Source organism: Channa argus, chromosome 12 (assembly GCF_033026475.1).
Source record: "Channa argus isolate prfri chromosome 12, Channa argus male v1.0, whole genome shotgun sequence".
Lineage (NCBI taxonomy): Eukaryota > Metazoa > Chordata > Actinopteri > Anabantiformes > Channidae > Channa > Channa argus.
The window spans coordinates 2,413,441-2,433,532 of record NC_090208.1 but is presented as its reverse complement, the minus strand read 5'-3'; the positions used below and the strand labels follow the sequence as shown (position 1 = coordinate 2,433,532).

At 40.9% G+C, this 20,092-nt stretch overlaps 2 protein-coding genes across 6 annotated transcripts in view; one reads left to right on the top strand and one right to left on the bottom strand.

The window, feature by feature from the left end:
* The window catches only part of LOC137136989 (muscle M-line assembly protein unc-89-like), a 296,309-nt gene that overhangs the window by 99,611 nt on the left and 176,606 nt on the right, over positions 1 to 20,092 (top strand). The window lies entirely within an intron of this gene.
* LOC137137008 (butyrophilin-like protein 2) lies at positions 472 to 7,895 on the bottom strand. Its single transcript, XM_067522862.1, has 5 exons — positions 7,798 to 7,895; positions 7,243 to 7,569; positions 3,808 to 4,137; positions 1,704 to 2,024; positions 472 to 1,496 (listed from the first exon to the last, which is right to left on the bottom strand). The coding sequence occupies exons 1-5, from the start codon at positions 7,802 to 7,804 to the stop codon at positions 1,393 to 1,395; spliced, it is 1,089 nt and encodes a 362-aa protein (XP_067378963.1). The 5' UTR covers positions 7,805 to 7,895; the 3' UTR covers positions 472 to 1,392.

Below are 20,092 nucleotides of genomic sequence, written 5' to 3'. Positions count from 1 at the left end.
ATTGTCACCACTGTATGTCATTAACTCTGTGTGTTCTCTCCCGTAGTTGTCTTTGTCCTCCTCTGTCCCCCTCTCTCTGTCCCTTTCTGCAGGTGTCCCCCGGCTTTGAAGCTGTGTTCCAGCGTGCAGCTACTGGTCCTACCAATCTGCCCGATGTTTTGTTGTTGCCTTTTGTTGCTCTGTTCTTTTCTCTCTCCCCTTTCCACTCACCCCAACCGGTCGAGGCAGATGGCCGTCCACCCTGAGCCTGGTTCTGCTGGAGGTTTCTTCCGTTAAAGGGAGTTTTTCCTCTCCACTGTTGCCTATGGCTTGCTCCAGGGGGAATTGTTGGGTTCTCTTTATATATCTTTATAATCTTGACTTTATTCTGTAAAGTGCCCTGAGATGACTTTGTTGTGAATTGGCGCTATATAAATAAAGTTGAATTGAATTGAATTGACTGTGTAACTACAGGTAACAAAGGGGTTTAGATATAGAACTTTTTAACAATCATGCTTTTATTTTTATTGCCTCAAAGCATAAAAACAACAATTTAAATCAGTTGAACTTTAGTTTTCTAAACAACTTATCGATACAATAAACACAGATCCAAGTGTTGGTTGATCAGGTTAGTTTCTCTTTTGATTTCATGGGAAAAGACGTCCTGCATAGAGGTGAAAAGACAACCTGTAAGTCGTGGACTGAAATCTAAAGCCTGACAGAGATTTCATCTATGAACTGGACCCAGACACACAGTCCTGGATTATTGACATCACCAGGAGACAATGTCCCTCTTCTAAAAGTCCCAATCCAACCAACAAACTCTTTACTACAGAAGGAAACTGGATTTAACAGATTCAAGAGAAAAGGGAGAAAAACAAGTGTTTGCTAAAAGGAACCAGAAGAACAGAAAGAACCAGAACAGCAGCAGTTAACAAAGGGAAACAGAATCAGGACGTTTGATTCAGTGTTGTAGGACAAAATCAGCTGTTCTGGAGACAGTGTTGACCTCACAGAAACATCCTGCTTTAGTCTTTGTTGCTGAGCTTGTTCCTCTTGTCCACTGTCAGATTCCAGATCTGGTTCCTGCTCCAACATGTGTCTGGATTTCAAATGAGGAAGCAGCTGCAGTTTGTTTCTGTGGCCTCCACAGCCAGACGGGTGGTGCTCAGTCACTGTGTGCTTGGTTCCAGGAGAAGCTGGTTACAGACAAAGATGGTGGAGTTTTTCTGACCGATCAATGATTTACTGATGAACTTTAATCAGTCGACCTTATGTCTCCTCCTCTGACTGAGGCTGTCCACTGTCACTTCCTCTTCATTCTCTTCTTCCTCACAACAGACAGGTCGACATGTGACATCACTGACCAACACTGATCAATAGTGGGGGTGTGAGAGTCAGGAGGAATCAGACTCAAGAAGAAGAAGACAAAGTGTTCATAGCCATCAGAGGAGTTGGATCAGTGGAGCTGCATCTGTCCTTGATGTCCACTGTCTCATCTTTGTCCTGAGTTGTCTCTGCAGAGGAGACAGAAGACAGTCAGACAGAAATGATACATGAAAACAATCAAATTCAGATTTTTTGAACAATGTTGTGATTTTTTTTTCTTCATTACAGAAGAAGTTCCTCTTCTTCTGTAATGTTCAGTGCAAAAAGCGACAAATGATAAAAGACAGTCAGACAGAGAGAGACAACAACAACGAGACAAATATAAGGAAACTCACTTTTGACTTTGAGCAGCACTGTTTTCATTCTCCAGATGTTTCTGCTATTTACATGACAGACATATGTCCCTGTGTCGTTGACGGAGGGGTTTTTAATGGTCACACTGAGGTCTCCAGTTTTCAGCATGTCTGTCTTCATCTCTGTTCGGCCTTTGTAAAACTGGTGCTCTTCTTCAGGTCGGTCAGAGCCCTCCTCATATTTGTGGACCATCCTGTAGTTACTGTCCCACCACCACACTTTAGAGTCCTCAGGCAGGTCACCTATGGTCCTGAAAGGCAGCTGGACAGAATACACTCCCTCCTCCACCTCCACCTGACAGTCTGAGAGGACAACAAAGCACAACATCAGCTGGACAGACAGCAGCAGCAGTTTAGAGGACACAGTTGTAGAGAAAGCTGAAGGACAGAACCAGATCAGAGAAGAAGGTAACAGGGGACAGAAATCTAGAAACTAAAAGCAGCTTTTGACCAGAGTCTTGATGCTGTTGGGATGTTTTGTCCATGAGTCTTAGTTCCACACAGCATTTCAAACACATGTCCAACATGGATCCACAGAAACCTTCATCACATCAGTGTCTCAGTGTTTGTGGAGCAGGATTCACTCAGCTCACTTCTCCATTTGTTGGATCAGCAGAAAGTCAAACTCTGGGACTTTGTTGTAAAGGATCAGTTCCTGTTTTCAGAGGGTTTATCATGAGGACTGGTGGCTGATGGAGCCTGAGTCTGATGGAGCTCTTCTTCTTCCACTTTGTCTCTTTACATTGATCCCATTCAACACTCAGCATCAACCTGATGCAGCTGCTGCCAAACCAAACTCCATGAAGAACTGACTGGATTAAAGCCAATGAGCCTCTTTATGGACTGAGAGCAGCTGAAGCTCATTTCAAGCAGAAGATGATCTTTCTTCTTTTTCTTTTTCTTTTCCTTCTTCTTTCCAAATGAAGAGTTTGGGGCAAAAGCCCACAGAAAACTGGATCATTGAAACTGAGAATCTTTCACTGATACAAACTATTAAAGCTGCTTTTCTTTCTGCTTTCAGCTTCTTCCTGATCAATATTGTGAGCTGTGTCACAAACATTTCAGCTAGAAGCTGTTACCATAGCAACTCCATCCTCCATCTTCAAACATCAAATGTTAATAAATTCTTCTGGAAATGATTTAACTGGTAGATTTTCACTCAGGTCCCTTCAGAGCTGCAGTCGCTATGAGCTCACTGAGGTCAGTAACTGTTTCTCTCTCAGGCTGACGTTTGCTTTTCTAAACCAAAGTGTTTGGACATGGTTCTAAATCCCCCTGTGGACACATCTATTAGGCTCATGTTAGAGAACAGTCTCAGCAGAACAATCAACAAATCTTAGAAAATGATCTTTAGTGAATTCTCTTTAGCTCTCTGCTCGTATCATCCACCAAAAAGATTTATTTCAGCCAATCAGAGATAAGTGACTGTGTTTGTGGGAACCAGAACCTGCATATCCCTGATTCATGTCCAAGGCAGCTCTGGATCTGAGCATCAAATAGACACCAAACAGCCACAAAGGACATAAGGAGTCTGACAGGGACCAAAATGACAAGAGAACAAGCACAAAGAGTCTTTGTCCACATACAGTGTGGGTCTGACTCCTATATGAAGAAAGACTCGAGGACCTATGAGACCTTGTCTCATAATCCATCCATGGTCAGTTATCTGATCATTGATCATCATTTGGTGACTGGACTTAGTTTGTTGTGGACTGTGATATGAAATGTGTTTCTGATCCAGGAAAGAACAGAAATAGATGTTGATGTGCAGCTGTTTTTATTTCCTGTATTGTTGCAGTTCAAGCTCCAGTGTGGAACTGGTTTGAATAGATTTGTTAGTAGTAGAAGTCTGCTCCATCTTAATGTGGACATGTGCTGTGGACGCTTTCTGGGACACAGACTCATTGACCAGTCTGACAGCAGAGCAGAGACATTCACACTGAGCAGAGACAAGTGTCTTGATTTGAGATTAAAGAACATGAATAAAGTGAAATACATTCATAGAAACATACTAACAGTAATACTGCAGTTTCTCTTAGTATAAAGATTAACAACAGTTAGCTTAGCATAAAGACTTTAAACTGACCTTTGACCTGGAGCTTCACATCTTTCTTCATCAGGATGTTTCCCTCCCTGCTGTAGACGGTGCAGGTGAAGATTCTTCTGTCTCTGTCTGTGGGGTATTTCAGGGTCAGACTGAGGTCTCCAGTTTTCAGCAGGTCTCTCTTCATCTCTGTTCGACCTCTGTAAAACCTGTCCTGTTCTTCAGGCTGGTCAGAGCCGTTCTCATACACATGCAGTTTACTTAGAAATGAAATAAGTCTCCACTCCACTGTGACGTCTTCAGGAAAGTGAACTGTGGTTTCACAGGGCAGCTGGACAGACTCCACCCCTGAATCCACCTCCACCTGTGGGACTGAGAGGACAACAAAGCTCAACATCATGTGGACAGACAGCAGCAGCAGCTCTGACACATTTTCTTTGAGTGGATGAAGTGAAAACATGTTTGATTGGTTCCAGTCTGAAATGTCTCCATGTCTCTATGTAACAGAGACAGTGTTGTCTTTGTCTTCAGTCCCTCAGTTTGGTTGTTAAACCTTTATTTCCTGTCTCTGACAGAGAATCACTGTCCCATCATCTGACTTCACTAACACTCAGTAAATGATATGAAGTCAAACACATGTTTGTTTCCTATCAGTGAAAGTTACAAACTAAATGTTGACAGGATCAGATTTGGTGGAGGATCTGGGAGCAGATTGATAGATATGAAATGAAACAAAGCTTTCAGACATTTCTAGGAGAATCTGGATCAATCTGATCACTCTAATCATTTCTAAATCAGCCTGATCTTTGTAGGATCTCAGACGACTGAAATCTTTCAAACTAAATCCCTCTGAAATATCAGAGACCATAGAGGCTTTAAATGCTGCTGCTGCAGCAGGACCACACTGTCTGTCAGCTGACAACACGTCCTCTTTTGGACATGGATCAGGAATCATATGAGAGCAGCTGCCTTCTGAATTCACTGAGAACTTCCTGATCATGTTCCTGCCAAAGCCTGGTCAAACTAATACACAGTGTGACAACAGGAGTCTGATCAGAAAATGCTGTGTGAGACTCTGACAAAGAGGCTGGAGGTTGGATTAGTCTGCCTGCTGGGACAATAGCAAAGTGTCTTTAGAAGGAAGAGACGAGGATGTCCTACTGTGAGAATTCATCATGTGGACAGAAAATCAATGTCTCCAAATCATCAGTGATGTTAACATCTGAAAGAAGAAAAAGCCTCCTCTGCTTCAGACCTTCTGACAATGTGGAAATGACTCTGAGGAGCTGGAAGTGAACCAGTGTCAGGACCTAAACAAAGATGGACGTCTTTCTCTTTGTCTCTAACTGGCAGCTCAAATGTAGTGAAACTGAAGATTGTGTCTAATGTCTTCAACTGGATCTATTTCACCATGTTCCTCAGCTCCACCACAGGGACATGAAGACAAATGTGGACTAAGCTTTTAGACAATAACAGGCCTCGTCTCTCACTGTCCTATCTTCCATTGGACAGACAGGGTCACTGTCTCAGTTGGTGTCAGAGGTTAGAAGAACAGGATCAGTGTTGGACTTCACACCTAACACCACTGATATCAGCTGAGATTTGGTATTAAACTTTGCTTTGATACAGATGTTCTCAAAGGTCATTTTCCTGTTCTGTCCCTACAGCTGATATGTCAGCAGTTTTAGCTTGTACTCGATCAGGCTCAACCTTTTTTGGAAAACAAGCGTTTTCTAAGAGTGAAATGGTCTCTAACAGTCACAGGAGCTGCAGCCCCCTCAACCCCACATCAGTGACACTGTGATATAAACAGGCAGAGTTCAAATAATATTCATTCTAATTCATATTTCAGTGATTCATTCATATCAATCTGATGAGTCCCACTAATCTAGAGGCATCACGGCCCAGTGTGACGGCAGGACTCACACACCTCATCAGCCTTTAGTTTTTTTTGTCATTTCTGAGACAGACAAATAAGACCAGTTACATTGATCTTCTTCTTCTTTTCCTTTTGGGCTGTTCTCTTTCAGGTGTCTCCACAGTGAATCATGTGCCTCCATCTAACTCTGTCCTCTGCATCCTCTTCTCTCACACCAACTAACTTCATGTCCTCTCTCACTACATCCATAAATCTCCTCTTTGGTTCCCCTCTGAACATGTCCAAACCACCTCAATCTGGCCTCTCTGACTTTATCTCCAAAACATCAAACATGAGCTGTCCCTCTGATGTCCTCATTCCTGATCCTGTCCATCCTTGTCATTCCCAAATAGAACCTCAACATCTTCAGCTCTGCTACCTCCAGCTCTGCCTCCTGTCTTTTCTTCAGTGCCACTGTCTCTATGCCGAACAACATCTCCGATCTCACCACCGTCTTGAACATCTTTCCTTTCATTCTCGCTGATACTCTTTTATCACACAACACACCTGACACTTTTCTCCACCTGTTCCAACCTGCCTGCACTCGCCTCTTCACCTCTTTTCCACACTCACCGTTGCTCTGAACCGTTGACCCTAAGTACTTAAAGTCCTGCACCTTCTTCACCTCTGCTCCCTGTAACCTCACTGTTCCACCTGGGTCCCTCTCATTCACACACATGTATTCTGTCTTGCTGCGGCTAAGCTTCATTCCTCTGTTTTCCAGAGCAGACCTCCACCTCTCTAGATTTTCCTCCACCTGCTCCCTGCTCTCACTACAAATCACAATGTCATCTGCAAACATCATAGTCCAATTTAACGAAGTTGATCAAAGGTTCCATAAGGGATTCATTTGACGAGAGCTGCTGCTACTACAGTTGACACCTAATAACTCTTGTTGTTTCTCAGCTGCTCAGAACTAAAACTAGCTGATCATTTTACTGTTGTGATGACAAACTGATGAAATGAACAGTTGTTTGTGTTTGTTCCTGTTTCTTGCACAGTGCACAGTGTTAGTTACTGTAGCTCTAGTTTAACTAGTTGATATAGTGACGATAACTAGCTGTGAAGTTACTAACAACAAGATGAGCTGAACTGTTCAAATCACATCATGTTAGCTCACTTTAGACTCACTTAAAGACTCACAACAAACTATTTGGTCTCAGTTTTGGATCTTTCCAGTTCACTCTGATTGGCTCTGTGCTCCATGACACCAGACCCTGCAGTGTTTCCAGCCTGTTAGTTTGACCATGAAGTCTACGTTTGTTTTAAAGTCCTCGTAGCACAAGTGGGCAGTGAATTAGTAGCTCGTGTTAACAGAAAACGTGGTTCTGAGGCAGGATGAACTGTTACAAAAACGAGTGCTCCTACAATCTGCTAGAGGTCTCAGGTCTCATAGTTTGTGTTTCCTCTACTGGATGTGTGAACTGGATTTCTTGAGGTGATGTGACTAAAATAGTGAAGATCTGTCCAACCAGAATTTAAGACATTTTAAGACATTTTAAGGACCTGCAGACACAGTGCAAGACTGAAAACTGCTTATCGTAAACATTTAAACTGACCTTTGACCTGGAGCATCACTACTTTCTTCATCAGGATGTTTCCCTCCCTGCTGTAGACGGTGCAGGTGCAGGCTCCTCTTTCTTCTTCTGTGGGGTATTTCAGGGTCAGACTGAGGTCTCCAGTTTTCAGCAGGTTTCTCTTCATCTCTGTTCGACCTTTGTAACAATAGAACTGTTCTTCAGGCTGGTCAGAGCCGTTCTGATACACATGTATCATCCAGTCTTTACTGTTCTTCCACTGCACTTTGGCGTCTACAGGCAGACGAACTGTGGTTTTGCAGGGCAGCTGGACAGACTCCACCCCTGAATCCACCTCCACCTGGTAAACTGAGAGGACAAAAAAGCACAGCATCATGTGGACAGACAGCAGCAGCAGCTCTGATGGTAACAGGACCTCACTGTCCCATGAAGACACTCAGGAACTACTTATTGTGACTGATTCTCAGTTTGGTTCTGATTTGTTCCTCACTCTCAGTCTGTCTCAACAGTCAAGGAGCAACAAGAGTAAAGATGTGAACCATCAGCATTATGGGTAATGTAGTAGTAGAGACATACCTGACATGAAATAGTGACGGAAATGTACTAAAAGACCCCCAGCAACAATCAGAAGAACCAGGAGAACCAGGAGAACTTTGGCCCAGGATGGAAATCGTTCTGTGGAGAACATGAAGAACAACATTACCTCTGACCTCTGACCTGTATCTACAGCACTGACCTCTGACCTGTCACTGACCTTTGACCTGCAGCTGTACGTCTGTCACTCTCTGTTGAAATGCAAATCCATCTCTGACAGAGCAGGTGTAGGTTCCACTGTCAGACAGTTGCAGTTCTGTCAGATTCAGACTGAGGTCTCCAGTTTCCAGAGCATCAGGCATCATCGATGTTCGGCCGCTGTAAAGCTGGTTCTGGTTTTTAAGTTCATCACCTTCCTGCTGACGCTGGTGGACGGTTGAAGGACTGAGATCAGAGCGGCTCCACATCACTGTGGGGTCGTCCAGTCGAAAAGTAGGAAACTGACAGTGCAGCAGGACAAACTGGTCCCCCTCATACATGTCCACAGCTGAGACATGCTGGGAAACTGTGAGGACACACAAACAGAGAGGGTCCATCTAAGCACCTTATTTCATGTGTCATTACTCATCTGTCCTCAGGTGAGTCAGAAACCAACCTGGTCCTGTTTGTGATTGGACGCTGCAGCTGATCAGGCTGCTTTGAAACCACATCACCACAGTTTAACACCAACAACACTGACAAACACCAGAACCAACTCAGGATCCTGGTTCTCACTGGTTAGAGGTTTTCAGTGGGATTTTTAAATAACATATCACACTTTGTATTTCACATTAACACATGAATGTGTATGTTTGTTCATTGTAGGTGGTGAAAACATATCAAAGTATTTTTTAAAGTATCAGTGAGTTGACACAGGGCTCAGTGGGACGTGACATATTCTGATGGACTAAAATGTAACTGCTGTATGTCCAGAACATTTTTACTGAACCAGAGAAACTAGAAATGAGATTGTTGCTTTGTGAACCTTCAATATTCCTCAACCTGAAACAGAGACAACATCTATGTTCACATGTTGATGAATGGTGTAAAAATGAAGTTTGTTTATTGGCAAAAATAAACTGAAATAATTCACTTCACGACTTCCTCTTCATCTATAACATTTATCAGTTTAAGGTTGGATCACATAACCTGAAGTTTGCAGATTCATATCAATATTTAGGTTTTTATATTGATGAAAATGTGAATGTTATGTTTCCTGCTGAATCAGCAGGTGGAGCTTTGAGAGGATCAATAGTCAAAGTAAAAACCTCAAAGACATAAGTTAATATAGCAGCTTCATTATTTGTCCACATGTGTGTCAGTCTGTGTGTCTGTGCTGGGATTTGTATTTCAGTCTGTCTGTGTGTCTGTACATACATTTGTAAATATCTACATTTAATATGTGTGTACATGTAAAATAATGTACAAATGTATTCACTCAAAAACTGAATGTAAATGTCTTTAATTCTTTGTGTTTTTAGCTAAAAGTGCTGGAAAACCTCACAATTGGCTCTTTGTAAGTCACGGTGGGTCACAGCTCACAGTGGGCTACAATAATGATGCCATAGATGGGAGTTTTCAGACATACTCCACATTTTCCAAGCTTGTGTGAGTCCTGTGCATCATTCTGTGTTTGTGCTCACAGAAATATTTCTATGTTGGTGTGTTTTTGCTTTTTAAACAACTGAAAACATTTTAAACCCAATCAAAAACCATATGAACCACAGATGGTCTTAAATCTGAGGACTTTGCAGACGACGTCCAAAAGAAAACAGCCACCATCAGGTCTGACATCAGCCAAGCACACAGTCCCATTATAGAGACATGTGGACAATGTGAAGACACACTGGACAGTTTTGTTCTGGTTGATGCTGAAACACTCAGGAAGGTTTTATCTAAACTGAAGTCTTCCACCTGTGCTCTTCACCCAATTCCCACCTCCTTTTTAAAAATGTGATGAGGTTTTAACTATTGTTACCAACTTTTCCCTGCAGCTCTTAAAAGTGAACTTGTTCAAGCTGTTTTTACAAAAGCAGCTCAGATCCATCCACACCCAGTAGCTACAGACCTATTTCCAATGTCCCATTTTGAAGAAAAAGCTCCATTTCTCTGTCTGAGTGACACAGAGACTAATGCAGGCTCTTAAATCCAGCAGACTGGACTATTGTAATGCTGTCTCCTCTCTGGTCGACCCAAATACCTCATAAACCAGTTACAGTTGATTCAGAGTCCTGACAGGAACCAGAAGGAGAGAACACATTACACCTGTTTTAAAGTCCTTACACTGGCTGCCTGTCAGCTTCTGTACTGATTTTAAAATTCTCCTCCTTGTTGTTAAAGCTCTTCATGGTCTTACACCAGCTGACTTGTCTGACATGCTTCCAGTGTATGAACCAGTCTGTGCTCTCAGATTCTCTGACTCCAGTCAGAGTTGTTCCAAAGTGAAGGACAAAGAGTTTTTGGTGAAGCAGCTTTTAGCCTGGATTTTGATTCAAGTATTTTATGTGCAATATTCATGTTAGGGTTTGTTAATTGTTTCCAACATTAAATGTAATGTAATGTATGTTTATGATGTGTCTATGCACTGATGATGTCATTAGTGACACCATGTAGCTTTGTAGTTTACCTTTAAAGTCTGTTGACCAGGGGTCAAGGAAACAATACAACGCTATATTATCATTATGTGATAATTTCATTTTTCATTGGCCTATTACTTATAAGGAGTTGTTTTTCTGCATTGAACTGTATCTGCTTTGATCTCTGTTTTCCAATAAATAGTGTGGACAAGGAAGAGCCCGGTGGAGTTGGCTGAGTTCGGGTGAAGTGTTAAGTCACTAAGACCCCGCCGGGCTCCCCTTGTGCAAGTAAAAGACTAAAGTCGACTCGTTTTGTTCTTTCACCGTTGTTGAACTGTATCTCCAGGTGTAATCAATTACATTTATTAACACAACATTTATTTTATCTTTTATTCTCTAAATATAGTTCACTAGTTCATTTAAAATGTATAAGTAGCCCTTTCTGTTACGTTAAATGTATGCAGGTCTATTCTGTTCATTTTTTGTGTTTTGGTTTTTACAGATGATTTATTTTATTCTGCTTTAAGTAGTTTGGTTGAAATGAACCGTGTGCATGTTCTTATGTTGAGTACAACCAATGTTGTTCCCTTTGTCAGCGGCTTTTGTCTTGTCCCTTCAGGGGTCACCACAGTGCAACGTCAATTTGGTATGAGTTGTTTTTTTTCCCTTCCTGCCACAACCGGGCTTGGGACTGGCACCAGGGTGGCTGCAGCCCCTTGCATCTGAAGCCAATGCTCTACTCATTGAGCTACCAGATCCCCAACATCACTTGTTGTAAGTTATTGGGAAATTAAGACGTCATGTCTGCGCTCAGACACTGACTGACTGACTTTTATTTCTGCTTGTTTAAGTGAAAGGGCCTCAATATTTGTGGCCACCATGTTTCCAAGCGTCGTTCAGGCCTGAAACAGGGTTTGTTTTCTTATTTCTATTAAATTTTCACTAATTATTTCCTGCTTGAATTGAAGTTTAATGGTTCTTTTACAACTCATTTGAATGTCCTAAGGATTTATTGTGATTTTGTCAGGTTTTGTATTAAATAGGAACCGAGTGTAACAGGCAAAGAAAACTTTAAGCACAAGGGAGAAAAAGGAAACTAACAAAATCACATCAAGGAGCAGAAATGAAACAGAGCAGACAGCAATCGACTAGAAGCTTAACAGAAGACAGAAACTGCACATATTGCTATAATAAGGGAGTTAGTTTGATAGAAGAATCAGTATAAAAAGGCACAAATACAACTAACTGGGGGGGAAGTGAACAAGTAATTAAACCAGGGAGGTGAAAACAAGGTAACTGGGTTTGAGCGACTGGACTCCTGACTCAAAATAACTTGAACAAGAAAACACATTTAGGGTGAACTGGGACTAATGATTCTAGATCAACTGAAGAACGATCTTCACACAGGGAAAAAAGCACAAGAACCAAGAGTGGAGAAACCTAAATCAGAATGTGAATACTAACAGCTATGCTAGGAAATAAATGTGAACCACAATTGGCAAAACAAAATGATCTGAGTAACAATGTAAACTCATAAACACTAATGAGGTATTAAACCAAAAGAAACACAAAGCACTAACCAGAAATGAGGAAAACAAAGTACAAAGCCAAGACACAATGGGAAAACTGAGAAACTAAATCTGAGGGTATCAGAGGAAAAGCCAAAACAGAGTTTATACAAACCAACAGGAATAAACAATGAATCAAACTGTGAACACATAGAGCAACATAGGAAACCAAACCTCAGACCAAAGAAATCAGGTAACAGAGTCCTTGAAACAGAATCAGGCAGAATCAGGGACTGAGCATATAGCAGGGAGGAACAACGAGAATCTGTGGGGAGAGCTGGCTACAAGATTTCTTTAAGAAACACTACTTTTGTTTCTTTATTTTCCCAATTTAATCATTATATTTTGGGACATAGTTGTATGTTTGTGTTTAATATTGGTGAACCAGTAATAACTCACAACAAGCTGAATGAGGTGAAATAAAACCTTTAACTGCAACATTAAAACTGACATTTAAAAGAGGAGGTTCCATAAATCAACCAGAGGACAATAAGTCTCTGAACTCAGGGCTCTGTCCTATGTTTAAAGGACAAAAACTGTCCTACAGTAGTTTTTCTAATGTTTTATTCTTCATTGTTTTTCTCTGTTTTACCTAAATTTTTATTTATTTTCAATTTGTTTTATTGTGTTCTTACCATTTTTGAAAATTACTTTTTATTAATAACCACATAAAACTTTGTTCTTTCATTAAAACCCAAATAGGTTTTTGAATATGAATGATGCACAGACTTAATTTACATATAAAACATTTAAATTAGATATTTGCAGGAAGCCTGGGAGAAAAGGGAAAAGCTCTTTATAATGAAAGTTTGTTGATAAATGAAATAGAGGATGTTGTAATGTTTATCTTGTGTATCTATGTGTAACTAAGAATATTTGTAATCTCATTTTGGACGATACACATGTTTTGGTTTGACACCAAAAAAATCTATTTATCAAATATCTAACAAAGTCAATATATTATCAAATTTCTGTGTAATAACTTCATATCATGTTTCACTGCTGCTGAACTCCTCTATCCTCACATCTTTTCCTTCCATCTGTCCATCACGTCTTCAGCAGGAGGACTAATACTCAGAGAAAAGACAGGACTGATGGAGACGTGGAGACACTTCATGTGTTTCTCTCAGTGAGGAGAAGAAATCAAAGCTTTGACTTGGTTTGTTTCAATCTTGTAAGAAGTGATGTGAAGGTGTTGTGGTTGGACAGGTGTTGAAGGACTGGGACAAAGTGAATGTGTCCTCTGCAGTGTGAGCAGCCTGGAAACTCAACATTTGTCTGAATGAAGCCCAACATTTCCATCCACATCTGATGCTGCTGTCAGCAAAAAGACCACAGCAAAGGATCATTGTTACTGCTGGGAACACAAGCTGTGAGAAGATGAAGAAGCTACAGGGACAGAATCCTGAAGAAGACAACTGAGGACAGTCTGACACATCCAACAAACACATGGATCAGTTCAAGAGGAATCAAATCAAGATTAAAGACGTTGGATCAGTCAGATCAGAGGGAGGAAGGTGATCTTACCGTGTACGAGGATCAAAAACACCACAAACATCTTCATCTTCACAAACAGCTTCAGGACATCAGTTCTGCTGACGTGCTGCTCATGTTGTACTGTCTTTGTGGACACAGTGTCAGTTCCACTAGCAACCATCTCTGATCCCTGCAGACATGTCACTGCTGCTTCATGCTTTCATTTTCATTTGTACTTTCTGTACTTTTGACCTTGGACCTGTTAATGATCTACCAGCTTCACCCATTTGTACGTGTTTACCTGGACTGTACAATAAAAAGCTGAATAACATCTGTTGCTTTTTATCACTTTATTTTAACATCCTGGACACAGTCATTGCTGAAACTGAAAATCTGATTTCAAAGTAAAGTCTGGACCTGATGATGCTGTAAACTGTATTTTCTCTCACGTTTCAAACATCAGCATCTGCTTCCAGACAAAATGCACCGACAATCTGCAAAAATACATGTTTGTTCATCACAGTGTCTTTACTGAAGAAGTTTGAATAAATAATGGTTGAATCTACATTTCTGCATTAAAATGTCCAGAAACCCCACATCTTTGGAAGACTTGAGGCTGCATGTGTTTATTTCTACTTTGGTGTGTTTACTATTAAATCATCTTACAACAACAACTTTTTTTAAATAAATGACCTAAAGAACTTCACACTTGTTCAAAACTAGCAAACATTAAATCATTTTGAGGGATGTGTGTCATGTGCCTCCTGCCCAACAACTGTTAGTGTGTATATGCACCTGGCTGCTTTCACAGCCAAAGATAAACCTGCAGCTTGGCTGAGGGGTCATTTCATCAGTGAGCAGAGAAGGAGAAAAGCAGCAAAAATGAAGAGGCATTTTAGAAATGCTCATGCAGCCTTTATCTAGCAACAAGCAGCAGGACTCATCTGAATAAGACACAAGCTTCCAGTGGGAGTCTGACACAGAATGCTCACTGGAGTCCTCCACTTGGCTCTGACCCTTCCTCTGAAAGTGGAGAGGACACTGAGCTTCCTGAAAATACAGTGAGTGGACAGCAAAGACCTAAAAAAAGACGTCTTCTACCATCTGCACCAAGTGTAACAGGTGCATTTGTAGAGAGCAGCAATTTCCAAGCTGCAGGACAAGAACGTAACTAAACACACACACACACACACACACACACACACACACACTCTTCTGTTCTCTTTTCTATTTGCAGTTTGCACAATAAATGTTCACATTGATGAATTAGATGTTGATTTAAAAATATATATTGTAATACATAATAACACATATTGTCACACGCCTCCATAATATAACTGGCAACTATACAACAATGTTATAAATCAGCCTCCAATGGGAAAACGGCTGCATCTGCTGGAATCCTCTGGACCTGTCGGACGACCAATGTCCTGCCCTGACACAGGAGGCCTGGATCCCGGCTAAAAGAAGACATCGGACGACACCTGCTGCAGCTTAACGCTCCATCAGACCACTTCCCTGGTCCAGGTGGAGAACCGGTTCACTGTTCACTGAGAAGCTGGAAAGGCCAACTTCCCCGGCAGCGGTTCCCTCTGACTGCCTGCCCCGTGAGATGCCAGACGGCTCGACCCCACAGGTGTCCACTCCACCTCCCGTGGGCAGCGCGGTCGGGACATTCTGCCGGGGCCTCGCCAGAACTGAAACTCCACCACCACCACCACCGTGCCTCCAGAGAGGAATTCACATGCTGCTCCACCACAGATGGTTCTTCATCAGTTCCCACGCTGGGTCGCAGTGTTGGCTGGTTCTCCAGACTCCTCAGCCTGCACACATGGCTTCAACCACAAGTCTCCGCACACGGACTCTTTGACATTGATAATTTCAATCTTTTCTGGGATCGTCCTCAGAACTTCAAACAAGATGGACTGCACCCGAACTTCTTGGGATCATTGATGTGGACTGAGAACATTGTCCACAGCGTCTCAGTCTCCTGCATCCTCAGCTCCAACACCCGACAACATCCACAGGTATAAACAGTCTGAGATATTTATAGAATCTGACGTTATCAACAGACAAAATGCAGCTGTTATGGATTCTAACTTTTCACCCAGAGAATTTTATTATTTTAATTTTATGATCTTAACCACACTGCTCTTTGTCCCATAGAGACGATGTCTGAACCAAAACCCAAAACTATTAAATGTGGATTATTAAATATCAGATCTCTCTCTTCTAAATCTCTGTTGGTAAATGACTTAATAAACGATCATCAATTCGATTTATTTTGTCTCACTGAAACTTGGTTGCAGCAGGAAGAATATGTCAGTTTAAATGAGTCATATTAATGATCATGTTCCTAGAAGCACAGACTGAGGTGGAGGAGTAGCAGCAATATTTCATTCTAGCTTATCAATAATTCCTAGACCTAAACATAGTTATAACTCATTTGAGAGTCTTACTCTTAGCCTTTCACACCCAAACTGGAAAACTCAAAAACCACTATTATTTGTTCTCGTGTACCGTCCTCCAGTCCCTTATTCAGAGTTTTTGATAGAATTTTCTGATTTTCTATCTGATTTAGTGCTTAGTACAGATAAAGTCATTATAGTGACTTTAACATTCATGTAGATGCTTAAGTATTTGTGATGGAAAATCAAGTCTGATTAAATGATGCATTTGACTCTTAGCATTTTACTTGGTTAAAATGGCAACTTGTACTTTTGAAGGATGTTTAAATGTTGTTCAGACTTAAAAAAAATAACACTGACTTAGTTTTAGCAGGAAACATGCAAGTGGATGCTGTAAGGAAGCTGCCCAACAGGAAGTATCTCAAACACACACACACACACACACACACACACAGTCTCAGACATTTTATCATCACTCACTGCTGTGCAAAAATTTTCTATCTCTGAGAAAGAAACGTAAAATTTTTTTTTAAAAGTTTTCCTAAACACTGCTAAAGTTGACAAACAGGTTAAACCATGTGTCCAAAGGGGGAATGTTGATTTATTACAGCAACTGACATGTACTCAAAACTAAATAAGTACGAAGAAGAAGAAAGTCTCCTTGGACTGAGGTTTCTCTGGTTGTTGTAATGAACATGGGGATAAGAGGAAAAAATAATAATAAAATTGTTTGGGAAAATGACATGTTGCAGTTTTGCCAGACTGCACTATATCTACTATACCACAACTATATCTCCTGTCCTAGTTTGGTGCTGGTCCTGTGCTGACTGGAATTAGCAACATCATATTTCTCCGTCACCAGCTTCTCTCCATTTGTTTCCCATAAAATCTAGAATAGAATTTAACTTTCATTTTCTCCACTTCCTGTCCCCAGTTCCTTTCTCCACCTTTACCACTCATCAACGTTCACAACTGTCTTCACCTGTTCCTGCCTTTGTAAACCCAGCTCTCCCCTTGGTTCCCTGTCAGATCATTGTCTCTGTGGTCCATGCCACACCCTGTCTTCAAGTTTACCCGTCTCATGGTTTTTAGACTCCTGACTCTTGTTCATCTGCGTCTTGGTCTGAGGTTTGGTTTGGTTTGCATTTGTTGTCTTAGTCCCCTTTTCTGTGCTCGTGTTCTGTTTTGGAGAATCCTTGTTTCCTTGTTCATGATTCGTCTCTCTAATGATTTCACATTGATGTTTTAGTTTTAGGTTCTATTCCCTTATTGAGTTCTGCAGTTTCTTGAGCCCTTGTTCATGTTTAGGTCCTAGTTTTCCTGTGTTAATATTAAGGTTCATGTTTTTGTTCCATGGTCCCTAGTAATGGTTGTCTTCTGGTTTCTAGTGTCTGTGACTCACTTTTAGTTTTTGCCTCACGTGTTTAGTCCATGTTTACTTTTCCTTCTGGTTCTTCAGCTCAACCCTTGTTTAGTCCTGTAATGTGTGTGTGTGTGTGTGTGTGTGTGTGTGTGTCAGAGTGGCACAGTTGGCAGAGTTAATTTCTTGTCTTTAGTTCAATTGTCTCCTTCTGAAATTGTCCCACTTTAGTCGTCCTTGTGCAGTGAATTAGTGTTAGTAGTTCTTATTGTCTTTCTTTATAATTATTAATAAATCTTATCTTCTCACCAAACCCCTCTCGCCTTGTCGCACTTGGTTCCACCCTAAATACCAAACCTGACAGACTGGTTCTCTGTGTCCCATCTGATCAGTGTCCCTGAGCTTCATTCTTCAATAGATCATCTACTTTCCCCATTTTCTGGATGTTTCCAGCAGCTTGTCCCATTTCTGCTTCAAAAACAGTTGTTGCTTCCCACAGATCAGATATATGTATGTTTCTTTTCTGAAGCTTCATCAGCAGCCACAGAGCTGCAGTTACTTCAGATGACAAAGGCTGTGCTTCCATTCCAGATGACTGCAGACAGTCCACTAAAGTCAGTTGTGTGGGACAAAGGAAGTTTCTCTTACCGTGTATGAAGATCACAAACTCCACAAACATCTTCATCTTCCTGCTAAAACTGCAACAAATCCTCCTTAAATCAGCTTCTTCCTAAACTAACTGCAGGTTCAGAATGGTTCTAATCTACTGACACTTTAGTTTCACTTTTGGCTGAAGGGAGGAGTTTAATTACACAATCCTGCTTCAGGTGAAATGGCTTTATACAAACACACTGTAGTGTAGAGGTGACGCAGATTAAACACACACACACACACACACACACACACACACACACACACACACACACACACACACACACACACAGATATACATGAACTTCAAGATCAGGTCTTGAAAAACCTGTCCAGTGGTGGTTTCTACAGACTAATACTTTTAGATATCGTAGAGACATGGAAGTAAAATTAAAACGCTGCAAAAAATCTGAAACAATTTTAGATACAACCTACAGAAGCTCATACACACCAACCTGACACTACAGTGGTTTGTACAGACGGCTGATTATGTGGTTTACATGGTCCAAATAAACATTGTTGGGTCTTTAAATTGGACTTCATTTGCATATATACACAAACCTGATAGAACACAGTCATTTAATTAACAATCAAACTGCCCTTATGTTGCTTCCAAAACAACACACAGTATTACAACAACAACAAAAAAAGCCCCTGGTCATAAATAAACCACAGCCATAATCAAAACTCAAAAAACTGTGTTACTGTATTACAGGAGCAGCCTGCTACACAACACAGAAGCCATCAATTTAAACTACAGATGACTTTTATGTTTATTATTTTGTTTAGAAAAACATTTTAAAGTGATCATTGCTGTCTTATTCTTTGTTTTATATGTTTTTAGGCTTTACATGTTTATTATGTTTTATTCTTGGTCTTAATCCGCTTGTGTAGCACTTTGAAATGTGTTAGCAAATGTAAAGTGCTTTATAAATAAAATGAATTATTATTATTATTATTATTATTATTATTATTATTATTATTATTATTATTATTATTATCTACTGAGTGTCTATTTGAAGCATGGTTGATTTAAAAAGGGCTTAAAACAAAAAATACAACCCAAACAGTTGCTGGTGATGGTGATTAACCAGCTCTGTGCTTGATCTCACTTTACTTACAATAAAAACTCAGTGCTGAGTGAGCTTTAATACAACTAATACTCACATTGACTTAACACAACATTTACACAGCAGCCTGCAAATGCAACACAACTAAAGCCTTAAAGCTGTCGCACATCATTTTGAACATTATGCATGAGTGGAACAACACGAGCTGCCAGGATATCAACATTTGGGGGGTCAACACATCAGGTTTATGGCTTGTGTTTCTGTGAGTGTCTTTTTAGTCACAGTCCCGTAGATTTTGCAAGGTTCCTCCTTCAAGCTGCACCTTCTGCCAGCTCACACTGTTTGCATTCATTTTGTGTGGCCAGTTTCCTTTAAGAATGTGAGCTCTGAAGTGTCATCTCAGCCTTAGACCATGTTCTCCTTGGTGCTCTGCTGGAATGTTTGTCTGCAGCAACATCTAAAAATTATCCACAGTACAAAAATGAAAATGCCTAAGCTAAAATAAAACATGACGTATGACGACATTTAAATACTGACGATACCCAAATACTAAAAGATAACTTCAGTCATTTTCTAAATGTATGGTTTTAATCTTCTGCACTCATGTTTGGTTACTTATCAGCCTGGATTCACTCATTTGTTTGTGCCACAATTCCATTGCTGTACTAATGCTAGTTAAAGTACATCCTCTAGACCCACAACTCCACTGGATGATGCTTTTTCAATCCCAAAGCAGCAAGCTTCATTTTTAACCAATGTTTCATATGCTACAATTCAGCATTTCCTGTATTGTGGCTATTGAACTGCACATGTGCAATAGTTATGTGAAACTACTGACGCTCCAATGAGTGCAAGAGTTTTGGTTTTCGGACTGAAGAAACACCTCACCCGGTTGAGCAGTGTCTGGCTAAAGTGCTTTTAAACTGATATCTATGGCACCAACAAACTTGCAGATCCAGGGAATCCAGGCAGCACAAACTACAGGACTAAGCCAACAAATGGTCTCTTGAGACGTCACCCTCCCTGACAGTCTTAATTCCTTCTTTGCCAGATTTGACAGGCTGAACATAGATACCCTTCAAAATCCCCCTGCACCCTGGAGCTCAGGTGACACACTCACAGGTCCCAAAACAGGTAAATCCTCACATGCTTCAGGAGCAGATGGAGTCTCTCCTAGACTTCTGAAAGC